The 13,191-nt window shown below is 49.5% G+C and overlaps 2 protein-coding genes across 4 annotated transcripts in view; both read left to right on the forward strand.

The window, feature by feature from the left end:
• WFDC1 (WAP four-disulfide core domain 1) overlaps nucleotides 1-4,499 on the forward strand; it is a 50,036-nt gene extending 45,537 nt beyond the window's left edge. Inside the window, exon 8 of the transcript XR_011538029.1 lies at nucleotides 3,440-4,499. The gene's annotated coding sequence lies outside the window, so the exon portion shown is untranslated. The remainder of the gene's footprint in view (nucleotides 1-3,439) is intronic.
• A 2,346-nt stretch (nucleotides 4,500-6,845) lies between these two features.
• Nucleotides 6,846-13,191, forward strand: part of ATP2C2 (ATPase secretory pathway Ca2+ transporting 2) — a 77,324-nt gene continuing 70,978 nt past the window's right edge. Inside the window, exon 1 of one of the 3 annotated variants that reach the window (XM_070612392.1) lies at nucleotides 6,846-7,122. In XM_070612392.1, the coding sequence (XP_070468493.1) occupies nucleotides 7,024-7,122 (99 nt within the window). In that variant the 5' untranslated portion in view covers nucleotides 6,846-7,023. The remainder of the gene's footprint in view (nucleotides 7,123-13,191) is intronic. The other 2 variants (XM_070612394.1, XM_070612393.1) reach the window with 2 other exon arrangements.

Genomic DNA, 13,191 nt, shown 5'->3' on the forward strand with positions numbered 1-13,191 from the left:
CACACCAGGGCCCTTTGAGAAGGAAAGGGGTTTGGCATGGCCAGAGCGGGGAGGTGGGGAGAGAGGCCGGGGCAGGTCTTGGTGTGGCTGCTGTGGCATGTAGGAGTCTGGACTTTAACCGAAGAGAAGGGAGCAGCCGGGGCTGACATGTGCAGTATGCAGCTCCCAACAGTGCCGGGGAGGAAGGGGGACTAGCCATGCTGGGACTGAGGGCTTTTCCAGGATGCCAGGACTTTCTGCTAAAACTGGGCCCATTCCAGCCAAACCAGGACAGTTGGTCACCTCTGAGTGACCGTGGGGAGCATGAACTGGAGGGTTTGAATATGGAAGGCCTTGGGCTTCTCTGCTCTGGATGAGAATTCTCTTGACTCTGGGAACAGGTCTGGATGCTTTTTTTTTTTTTTTTTTTTTTTTTTGCTGAGGAAGATTTTCCCTGATCTAACATCTGTTGCCAATCTTCCTCTTTTTGTATGTGAGCCACCACCACAGCATAGCCACCCATAGATGAGTGGTGTAGGTCTGCACCCAGAAACCAAACCCAACCCACTGAAGCAGAGTGTGCCAAACTTAACCTCTAGACCACTGAGGCTGGCCCTGGATGCTTTTGAATTTATTAAAATGAGGGTAGATTTTGAAAGGAGTCAAATGTCCAACTATATGACATTCTGGAAAAGGCAAATCTCTAGAGACAGTAAAAGGATCAGTGGTTGCCAGGGGTCTGGGGTGAGGGGGGTGGAGCACAGGGGAGTTTTCGGGCAGTGAAACCATCCTGGATGATACTGTAATGGGAGAGATATACCATCACGCATTTGTGAAAACCCACAGAATATACAACACCGAGAGGGAACCCTCATGTCAATTATGGACTTTACATATGGAGATCTTCTCCTTCAGCCATACCTGCAGCTTCTAGAAGGCTCTATAACTCCCGCTCCCCCCCCCCCAACCCCCAACCAAGGTCATTCCTTCCTTTTCTGAAAATCTTTTGGTAAATAGGTTTAAATCATGTGCCAGCTCCAAACAATTGTTGGTGGCTACTTAAAGTGTGACAAGAAGAAGAATTCCTAGGCCTGCCCCAGCCAACGGGGACATGTCACCCCATGAGTGAACGATGACGTCTGCCATGGGTGGAGGAGGAGGGGGCTGCGGCATCTGAGCTGTGTATTTACCTCTTGCCATTTAGCAATTCCCAAGGCGCAGTCATTTGGCACCTGGTGTCGTGTTCCACAGGGCTGCGCCTGGTCTCTCCAGTGGAACTGAGCTCCGCGGAGGCCCACGACACCCACAGCTGCAGGAAGTGCTCAGCTGATGTTTCCCCGTTGTTTGGTGAACAGTGACTATGGCAGAAGTGACAATGTATGACACGGACAGTGCCTGGAAACAGGCTCTGTAGGGGGTGTGGGGGGTTGGGGTGTGTGTATGTCACCATGGTTTTGGTGCAAATGTGTGAATTGTTTCACATAAGTGGGTCTCACTATGGCGACACAAGCTAAGCACATTTTTGCCCGGGACCTCGCCTCTTTCCCTTCTCTCTGCATGGGATGCTGTCCCCCAGATATCCACAGTGGTCACTTCTCACCTTACTCAGGTCTCCGGTCACATGTCACCTCTCCTGACTGCTCTCACTATGAGGGCCACTCCGTCTCCAGCCCCCATCCTTCGTACTTCCTAGCCTTGCTCACTGCTCTCATTTCCCGGGGCTGCCATAACAAACGACTGCAAACGGGGGGCTTGAAACAACACAAATCTATTCTCTCACAGTCTGGAGACCACAAGTCCAAAATCAGTGTCAGCAGGCCACACTCTGAAGGCGCTGGGGCAGAATCCTTCCTGAGCTCTTCCAGCTTCTGGTGGCGCCAGGTGTTCCTCAGCTTGTGGCCGCATCCCTCTAGCCTCTGCCTCCATCTTCACTCGGCCTTCTCCCTGTGTCTGTGTCTCCCTGCTTTCGTCTCTTATAAGGACAGCAGTCATCGGATTTAGGGCCCACTCAGTTAATCCAGGACGATCTCATCGTGAGACCCTTACCTTAATGATGTCTTCAAAGATTCTTTTTCCAAATGAGGTTACACTCACAGATTCCGGGTGTTAGGGCGTGGACACGTTTTTGGGGGGCCATTACTCAACCCACTGCATCCGCTGTCTGACACTGCATTACTCGTTGATCCGTTTGCAGCCTGTGGCGCCCACTAGGAGACAAGAGACAAGAGACCAGGGATGGAGTCTGTCGTGTGCAGGGGTCTGTCTCCAATGCCACACAGTAGGTGCTTAAAAATATTTGCTGAATGAATGCAAGTGGCTTTGCCTCCCTCAACTCCAATTTCTTCTGGTAGGGAATGATTATGTTATTGCCTGTGTGCACGGCCATTAAAAACAAACAGAACTGAGGGTTTATGTAAAGAGCCATAACTTCAGACCAAGCCCTAAAATTAAAATATATATATATATACAAATTATACCCTTTGTGTACTATACCCCCCTGAAAAGGATGCCTTCAAGTGCCAACCTTATAATTTGTGAGTGAGATTCATTACCAAGTGAATTTCAGGTGCTTTGGGATCACATCAAGGCTTCCCAACAGAGTGTATTGTTGGGAAATAATTTATGGGCAGTGGAATGACACCACTTTCCTGTAGAGAGTGAATGGGAGTTGAAGAGTGTGACTTCATTGTTCAAGGTGCCCAGAACAGACATTTCGAGAAAGCCTGCATGCTTTCGGCCGAGTCCCGCCCTGACTCTCAGCGCTGGCCGGAGCCTGAGGATCTCCCTCAGAGCCACCAACCTGAGAGAGTTCCCAGCAAACTGTCTTGTCTGACTTGATTCCTTGAGAGTGGACTCGAGAATTCAGCAGGCTGAAGGCAGAAAAAACTCCTGAGGTCAGTAGTGAGGACCATGAGATCCAAACGAAGTGGCTGAGCTAAGAAAGGACGCTGAAAACAAAGATAAATAGCAGGTGTAATTCTGGAGCAAAGTGGAGAATACATGATAAAAAAGACTCAAAAATAAGAGTTCAGATAATTAGATTAAATTACTAAGACTAGGAAAAGAAGCGAAGAATGGAAAAGAAAAGGAAATTCACAAAATTCCTTTATATTTGTAAAAGGGAATCGAAAGAGATGGTATAAATATTTGTGTCTATTTCTGAAATGCTTTCAGAAAGTTCCTGATAGCACTTTCAATGAGTTGCTTACTCTGAAATCAAAGTAAAAGATGACAGGACATAGCAGAGTGCTTGCTCAAAAAGCATGGAGATAAAACATGAATGAGGATGACAGACTACCTAGGTAGTCTAATGGTAACAGTTATAACAACGTAGACACAATGTATGTCCTTAATAGAACATGAATAATCTCAAATTAGCTTAAAAACAGATTTCAATGATCTGCTGCTTACGACAGAGATAGATTCAATAAATATTTTTTGGGCATTTCCCATGTTTCAGGAACTATATCTACCATGACACACCCTGAGCAGACACACAGTGATGAGGATGAAAGAGGTCCCTTCTCTTGCAGAGATTACAGTCTGGTGGAAAACAAAACAAGACAGATAAAAATAAGATATCAACAAATATCAATATCAAAAAATAAGGTAAGTATAGATCACACAGACTTGAGCCATGGGGAAGAAACAGTGGCAATATTAACTCTAGAAAGTGGAATTTAAGGAGTATGCTTTAATGATACACAGATGGCATTAAACAATTACAAGAGTTACAATAAACAGGTAAGTCATATGCACTAACCAACAGAGAAGCATAATACAAAAAGCAAATATTCAGACATACAAGGAAGAAACGGACAGGTAAGCAATGAGACTGGGAAATTTTAAACTCTTCTTTGTCTTCCTGTGTCAGATCAAACAGTCAAAAATAAGGATGTAACAATGTAACTAGAAAGTTAGAATGAATAGATACAGAACTAATTTACAAAGGAGAGTACAGCTTACCGACACCCTTACAAAGACGACTACACCAACTTTTCTAGTGCCGTTGAAATATTTACAAAAATTGCATACAAACCAGGCACAGTCTCAATCAACCAGGAAAATTTAGTACACATGTTGTAAGTGAGCAAAAGTGAGGCCATCTTGTTTCGCTAAATGGCCCCAGCCCCTCCTCTGTGTGACTACTCGCTGCTCTGCACGTACTCTAAAAAACTCCCCTGCTCTCCTAATTTATGGCCTCTGGCTTATGTATGTACTCCTGGATAGCTTGATAAATTAAAACTTTGTTCTATGAGTTTCTCTCCGGGAACAGGCTGACCACAGGCGGGAAACACACCTACAAGGTATCCATCACAGCGGACAGAAGAATGGAACAGTAAAAGACCCTGGAGTCCGTCATGCCTGAAAGAAATGCCCTCCTCGTGGCCCATTTTCCCTATCTAACTGCCTCAAGATTCTGTAATCCTTGAAGATATATATTTTTTTTGAGACGTTACTCTGCCGTCTTCCAGATTATACCAACTAATAGAATTAAAACGTCCTTTCTCCTTCTCTAACTCGTTGTGATTAATTGGCTCCAATCGTGGCCAGCAGAGCGAGCCCATTGGTGGGTATCCATGTGTGCAGACTACCTTTTCTGATCACAATACGACGAAAACAAAAATTCAACTTAGGCCTCAGGGGACCCATTCAGCTGCTTCCAGTCTCATAGCTGATCTCTTCAACTGCTTTCTCTGTAGTCCGCTCCATTTTTTGTTCATCCCAACAGGGCTCAGTGTTCCACCATATCCACTCCCCAGAGCTTCCTTCCTGACTGCTCTAGGCGTTCTTAAACCTGATCCACGAACTCCGGCCTGGACGTCTTTGAGCTGGAGCAGAGGCCACGAGGATGGGATCCAAGAGGCTGGGCTGTGAAGGGCAAGGCGTCTGACCAGCACATCACTGCCTTGCTCACGGAGGCTGCACCACCTGGAGAAACAACGATGGAAGTTCTATGCCAAGAAGGCATCTTCCAACCTGGATCCAGTGCCCTCTGAAAATCACAGAACGCCGCTGGAAAGGACCTGAGAAATAACTGCGCTGCGTTCCCACGTATTCTTTTGTATTAACAATAGAGCTTTCTGAGGACATCCTATGTCAGGTACTACTAGGCGCTCTAGCTACGCAAACGTGAGCTCAGATCTGTACAACAGGACTGTGGGGTCGCTCCAGATCTCTCCACTCTCCTCCCTTCTCCTTTGGCCTCTCAGACCAGGACTCTGCATCCGCAGCTTCCGTTCCCTTTCCCTCCGCGGAAGCGCTCAGGTCCCCACAGCTACTTTCTCCAGGGGACTGCTCTCTCCTCTCTCCTTCCAGACCTTGGAGGGGGGCAATTTATCGTTGCTGCTAATCTTGGGCAACTGCAATGTCTTCTGGTTTCTCTGCATTCCACCTACACCTTTGTAAATAGTCTGTTTCTCAAACTCTCCCCAAATCACCCAGTTTGAGGGTGCCGTCTGTTTCCTGCTGGGACCCTGACTCCTATAGGTGGGTAGTGCCATCGCCATTTTGTGGATAAGTAAACTGAGGTGGAGGAAGATGAAGTCGCCTTAGGTCATGCATCTGGAAGGAACAGGCCTGGGACTCAAATCTGGACTGACTCACACCAGAGCTTGGCTTTGTCCCTTGTTCCTGGGCCTCTGCTGAAATCGGTGGAGCTGGGCAGCATGATGTCGGTGCCCTCTTTTGTTTCAGTAAAGGGGGAAGAGGCAGGAGAAAGAAGAAGGCCACTAGGACCCCCCTGTGGTTGAATGGGGCTGGGGGGCCACCCCTTGGGGAGCAGTTAAGGGGCAAATATTTGCTCAAAAGGGGCAGCATAATTTAATGGACAAATACACATGCCATGTCCTACAGTCCTTAAGTGACCCCACTCTACAGATGAGGAAACTGAGGCACAGAGGAATAGCACAGCCTACTCCAAAGCCACCTCCCTACTACGCAGGGGGTCTTGCTATGGATTCCAGTCCCATCTGAAGCCATGGCCCTTACACTGCTCAGTATATCCACCTGGGGCTGGAACAATCTACACTGCACATCACTCCCAGGCTTCGGGAGCCACTTGAGCCCAGCTGCTTGCCTGTGATGGTGATGATGATGATGGTACCACCGACAAACGCCCTGCCCCACCCCTTCCTGTGCAGCGCTGTCCACTGAATGCTCTCGATTCCACCACGAGGGAGCTGCCCTCATGAATGCCCTTTTAGAGAGCAGTAAACTAAGCCTCTGAAGATTTAAGAACCACCCCCCCCCCCCAAGGTCCCCGGATTAGCCATCAAAGGAGCCCATTCTGCAGATGAGGATAAAGTGCTCAGGGCTCATTCAAGACCACGCAGAACCCAAAGGCAGCGGGGTCCTCAAACTCTCCTCCCGCTTCTGGGATTCACTCCCAGGGCGCCCCCTGGAGGTGAGGACTTAGCCTTCTTCTCCTGCAATTACAGACGAAGGCACCGAGGCTCAGAGAGGCCACGTGGCTCGCCCAGAGCCGCACAGCAGCGGCAGGAGTCTGACCAAGCTCCGGTTCTCCGTGCTCCCAGCGCCTTAGGGCTGACCACACTGGGCTCCCCAGGAGAATCACCTGGACGCTTGTAAAAGCCCAGCTTCCTGGCCCCCTCCAGACCCAGCGACTCAAGATAGGAGTCTGGCAATCTGCACTTTAAACAAGCTTTTTCTCTCCCCCACTGCACCATCCCTCCAGGTGATTCCTGTGATCTGGCAGGTCTGGGAAACAGCCCGCGCTCTAACCTCCCCGCGGCAGCTCCCCAGGCCTTCCCGGGCCGCGGCTGCCCCCAGGGCGGGAGAGTCCCGGGCGAGCCGGCAGGGCGGGGAGGGGACAGGTGCGCCGAGCGCAGCAGGATGCGCAGCCCCGCCCCGGGGCGGGGCCTCACCTGCGGCGGGCAGGTAGGCGGCTACTTGGTAACCTGGGCCTGGCCCAGGAGACTTGGGCGCGCGCAGCCAGCCCCGGCTCGCCAGGCACCGAGGGACGCAGGCAGGGGCGGCCGCGGTGGCACGGGCGGCTGGGAGAGGGGCCTCCGCCCGCTCACCATGGTGGAGAAACGCTTCTCCAAGTTCCTGCAGAAACTCGCCTTCTCGGGCGCGGGCCACCGGTACGAGCCGCTGGAGAGGGGCGAGTTGGACACCTTGGTGAGTCTGGGCGACCTGCCTCCGGGCGTGCGACCTGATCCCCCATCCACCCCAGTCCACCCCCCGAGACCCCATCCGCGCGCTGCGGGCTGCGCTCCGCCGCCTCGCCCCCCTCGCCCGGCTCTAGAAGGAAGCCGGCTTCATAGCAACGCCTGCGCGCGTTCCTGCCCCGGGCCGGGCGCTACCGGTTCCCCCTCCTGCGCCAGCCCATTTTGCGGATAGGAAACTGAGGCCGAGACAGGTTAAATTTGTCCTTTAAGGGGCACACAGCTAGCAAATGACCTCGCTAGGAACTTAATCTAGGTTTCTCTAACTCCAGAGAATGTAAATGTCTTGGGTCTCCACACCCAGGCTGCTATATGGATTTTTCAAAGTTACTTGATTGGGGCTGGGGGGGCGGAATTAAAGCGACGTTAAAAACAAAAACAAACTGTTGCGCAAATGTTTTAAGAATAATAGTAGCAATATGGTGGAAATCAAGGTAAGAATGGCCAGGCCTCCCAGCCTTGCTGCCCGCGACCCCAGCGCACTTTTGAAAAACCACTTAGATTTGTGTGTTGACTTTGTGACCTCCAGGGGATGCTCTAGGAGCTCAGATTCCCGGGTGTGGGGGTTTTTACTAGCGGACAAAATGACAGAGCTGTCCCCAAAAAGCCCTCCACTTGGAGAAGCCAGGGGTGAGCCAGGGGTGACAGGTAACCCAAACTTTCTCCTTTGCTTTGTAAGCAGAACCCGCTCTGTGATGCAAGAGCAGAAGGCACTGAACTCCTGCAGAAGCATCTCTGATCCTTCCACTGTTTTCTTTTAAGCTTCATCAGTCATTCAAAAATGAAATGCCTAAATAGTCCCCTGGACGTGCAGGAGTACATCTGCGATGGCCCTTTGACTGCTGGCGGGAAACTTCACTGTTAGATTTACTTTCTAATGAAAAACATCAGCTGGGAAGATGTAATTTAAAACGCTTAGTTTTCCTCCCAAGAATGACAACAGTCGGAACATTTTGGTTGTATGTTTCTTAAATATTTGTGCATTTAAAAAAAGAGTATTTTGTTCATGGATGTTAGGAGAATTCTGGAGCTGGAGTGGTCGACCCCAGGGCACTGTAACCAGCAGTTCTCAGATCATCTCTCGTTTTCTGAAGCGAGGTGTGTGTTCAATATGGATTAGGTATAGAGTTCGATTATTTTGCCAAGATCCGTTTTGCAGCGTATATGCTGTGCAATGCGTTCTGTTAAAGGAGTTTGAAGTTAGTTTGCCAATGGTTGCCCTTTCTGCGTCACTTTTTCTGTTTTTTTCCTTCCATCTTTTGATTTTTGCATCAAGCTGGGCATTTGTCAAACGCTCCTGATGTGCAATTGGTTAGAATCAGATTCTATAGGACATCTGGGTTCACCAGGGATCCAGGTATGGCAGGTGTGGGGATGAGGTAAGATGATGTCTCGAGATGCTGGGGTGAATTTGATTTCAGCACCAAAGCAGACTTCATCCCCCTCAAGCTTTTCGGAGGGGCCTTCACGCGTGGGGCAGGTCTTCAGCCTGCCTGTAGGTATGCTGGGGGGCTCATGCACCTGGTGATGGACCCCGGTTTCTCAGACCACCCTGGGGGGGGGGGTGTGATGACTTGGCAGTGTGAAGTGACCAGGCACTGGTGACCAGGCAGCCACAGCAAAGGCCGGTGGAGAAATGAAGTGTCCCCTCTCTGAAGGTGGCCTTGTGCAAACCCAGGAACTTACAGCGAAGTTAACGCGGAGTGTGGCGGGAGGCCACTGGGCGAGGCGAGCTGTTTCCTGCCAGCTCAGCAACACCACCTTTGCTGTCACACATACATCCTCCAATCTGAACTCTTTTTTCTGAGGAAAGATTGCTTCTTTTTCAAACTTTGCTTGCAGTGGTCATCTCCACAATGGTGGCGACTCTCTTTTAGGAGCACTTGTTCTGTGCGACGTCGGAGCAGCCCTGAACCTCCTATTGCTTTGCCAAGTCACCCCAGTTTTAATAGTAATAATTATTGAGAACTCGCGTGTCGCCTCGCTCCAAGATATGAAGCTCACAGGTGGGGCTAGGTGGGGCCAGGCAGTAAGGATGCAGCTGTGTATAAAACAAAGTTCACAGCCCGCAAGGAAAGCGACAGATGTTTAACTGAAGATCAGCATTCTCGAGTGTGCTGGTGAGTAAGGAAGCAGAGTGACTGGGCAGGGGACAGGTGGTTGAGACGGGAGCAGGAGGAGCCAGAGTTAGTGTCGGAGGCTGAATCTGAACAGTCCTCATGGCTCCAGAGACGCTCATTCTTGCTGCATTTCTGTGTAATGAAAAGAAAGGTGTTTGCAAGCCCCGCTTAAATTAGTTACTGGAAAAAAGTTGCTCTCTGCTGACCTGAACATTGGGCAAGGAGAACGCTGGACCAGAAATTCCTGCTTCCCGGATGACTGGGTATCGACTCTGGGGAAGTTAACTCTCACCCTCAGGGCTCCCATCTCTTAACCAAGTCTCGCACGGCTCCACCCTGCCCTGCCTGCCTGGTTGGTGAACTGGCTCATCTTCCTGGGGCTCTGTGGGGTGAAGGCTGGCTTCCTCCAGACTCGGGTAGTGGTCGCCATTCATTCAGCCGAGAGTCACGGAGCACTCACTGTGTGTCAGGCCGATGCTGCACACCAGGAATGGGGTGGAGAAAAAGATGCACACTCTCCCTGCCCTCGTGGCACCCCATCCTGGGGGCCAGAGATGGATCCCAGACTACAGGTCAGAGTTGACTGTTTAATGACAGGTGTGTAACAGCTGGGAGCGAGGAGGGATGTTTAAGATGCACAGGAGAGGCAAGGATTAGGAGGCTGTGCTGGGTGAAGGGCACAGGTTGATGGAGAGTTCTAGGCATGAGGGAGTGAGGCGCAGGGCTTGCTGGGAGGAGGATGGGGCTGCAGAGGGGAAGTGCTTGGAGCCTTGTGGGCTGTGGTGAAGAATTCGGGCTTTATCCCCAGAGCAGCAGGGAGCCACGGAAAGGTTTTAAGTTGGGGCATGACAGTCATTCATTTATTTGATGCCAAACATTAGGAACGCAGTAAACAACAGACACAATCAGATTTGTGTTTTTAAGAGATCACATTTGTGTTGCAGGAAGAGAATGTACAAGAGGCCATTCGGAGGCTATATACACACACGTGCAAATACACACATCTTTAACCTCAGGCTTGCACACACATATAAATCCTTACTGGGAGGCTTGCACACACCTACACACACAGAGACACAGACACAGATACACACACACACAAGTTGTTAGTGCTTCTCAAAATTTAGCAATATATGACATCTTGAAGAAATCTATTGAAAGCCCACAGTATTGTCTTAAATCATTTGTATCAAAGTGTGACAAATAAATATATGCACAAAACTTGCAATAAACATAGATGTGTTCCTATAACTCAATAACATCCAACTAAGTTTATAATAAAATCATCAAGTAAAAATGTAGCAACTGTATTTTGATATGACTGGCGATGTTTTATTAAAACTCAGTCAGTGATGTTGAATGGCTGTGTTCGTTGTCTCCTGCTGTATAACAAATTACTCCAAAATGTGATGGCTTAAAACAATGACTATAAGCAAAAAGAGGAGGATTGGCAGCAGATGTTAGCTAATCTTCCTCAAAAAAAAAAAAAAAGAGTGTTTATTATCTCACAGTGTCTGTGGGTCAGGAGTCTGGGTGTGGCTCATTGCGGTGCTCTGGCTCCAGGTCTCTCGTGAGGTTGCAGTCCAGCTGTCGGCCGGGGCTGTGGTCTCCTCTGAAGGCTCTCGGGGAGGCAGGGGAAGGACCTGCTTCCTGGCTCACTCTCAGGGTTGTTTGCAGGCCTCGACCCTGGCTATACGGGCCTCTGCACAAGGCTGCCTCCTGGCTCAGCAGCTGGCTTCCGCAAGGGTGACTGATCCAGGAAAGACTGATTGAGAGAGCACCGTAAAAGCCCAGAAACCACAGTCTTTTTATGACCCAATCTTGGAAGTGACATGGCACCACTTCTGAGTTCTGTTCACTAGAAGTCAGTCTAGGTCTAGCCTGTGCTGGAGTTGTTGGGGGGACTACACAGGGGTGTGAAAACGGGGAGGGAGGGATGACCGGTGCTTAGAGGCCTCCTGCTGCTGTAGAGGAAAGCAATAGCTCCTTATCATGCATATGTAAAACAGAACCACACCTGGCATGTTATCTGCTCCAGACTTATCTGTTTTTGTTAGTGTTTTCATTCATCTTGAGTTCTAATCTTTACTTAGACTTTGAATTTTGATTTTGATAATGCTCATGTTGAGAATGTCTAGTGACACATACGTGTACAAGCGGCATGTAACTATGTCAAGAATTTGCTGGCTTGGGATAACCAGCCTGCTGTGTAACCACGACTGCCAGCGAGCCGCCCATGCGTGCTGGTTCTAGAGGCTGTCGCTTGATAACTGCAGGGCTGCTCTTTCACTTGAAGGTCAGGTGAGCGTTGACGTGGTGGAGAGACTTTCTTCACTGTGTGTTGATTCCCATACTTGGTGCTTGTCAACGGTGGCAAGCGGCTGTGTACAAAGACTCGATTCATGTAAGGCCCCCGCTTGCAAGGTGTCTACACCCTCATGGTTCTTTAAGGTTGACCCACCGATGCCACGGCCGTGTGCTGAGATGACTCAATTCTCCCGCCCGTGTTTCCCTCTGAGCCACTGAGAAACTTTCACCCTTGCTGTGTGCCATGTGATTGTTGTCACGGATGCAGATATGGTCACGAGTGTCACATCACAGTGCTTTATTGGCCACCCAGAAGGTCTCTGTTAATTAGGCTACTCATTAAAACACGTATTCAAAGTTTACACGTTCTTAGAAGACTCTTGTGCTCTTGAGGATGTGTTTGAAGATCCCGTCCTAGAAACCCTGCCTCAGACCCCAACGTTAGGAGCCTTGTTATCAAGGGTAACAGACCCTGGATCCCCAGAGCTGCCAAGGGGAGTGACTAGAAGGCTCGTAGGTGGCTGTCTCCTCTCTGTGCGTGTCTGTGTCCAAATTTCCCCTTCTTGTTCGGATGCCAGTCATATGGGATCAGGGCCCATCTTAATGACCTCATTTTAATTTAATCATCTCTTTAAAGGGCCTATCTCCAAACACAGTCACATTCTGAGGTACTAGGGGTTGGTTCTTCAACGTACGAATTTGAGGGGGACCCAATTCAGCCCATAACACTCTGCTCCTTGTAGAAGATATCCTGAAAGGGTATTTGATGAAGGGAGAGCTGTGGGCCACTATGGGAAAATATGTAATGCTTATTAACCCCACCCACCCGCCCCAAGTCCCCGGCTAGGCAATGGATGGATGGTGTTCGTCCAGCGCCACCATCTTCCCAATGACCTTCCCATTGGTAGGGAGCAGAGCCCAGCAGAGTACGTGTTAGGCCCGACTTGAAAGTCAAGTACATGACAGGGGAGAAGAGCTCAAAATTCCTGATTCTGGAGTCCCTGGAGAAAGGGAGACTTGAAACATCTAGAAGAAAGACAGGTACTACACATAATCATTCTTCATATGTCAAACCATTGAAATCAAACTACCACGTTGATTAGGTGTGGTTATCTTACAGCTTGCCCCGGGGTCGCCCCGTGTGTTTCTCAGGGTCTTCCTGTCTTTGCCTCTCCAGCAAGACTGAATTTGGGGGCCCTTGTGGGTGCAGGGGAAAGAATATTGGCCCGGAAGACCACTCCTCATGGGAAGATCTTGGTTTAGAGCGTGGACCGGGGCCAGAAGCCCAGAGTTCGAGCCTGGGCTCCATCACTTACTGGCTATGTGAATTTGGGTAAATTTCCTGCATCTCCCCACATCCAAATGTCTTTGTCGGAAAGTGGGGATGTTTGCCCTCTGGCTTCTAGGTTCCTCATCAGTGCCTCCCCTGCTTTTTGTGAAGATTAGATTAGGTAATGTCTGTAAATGTTCAGCACAGTTCTTTGCACATGGAATGCCTTCCCTCAGTGGATGTAGTGATAAAAAAAAAAGGAGAATGAGAGAATGTGTTTAAAACTCTACACAATGCTTAGTTCAAAAAGGGATCATAGTTTTTA

The sequence above is a fragment of the Equus przewalskii genome, chromosome 3 (genome assembly GCF_037783145.1).
Source record: "Equus przewalskii isolate Varuska chromosome 3, EquPr2, whole genome shotgun sequence".
NCBI lineage: Eukaryota > Metazoa > Chordata > Mammalia > Perissodactyla > Equidae > Equus > Equus przewalskii.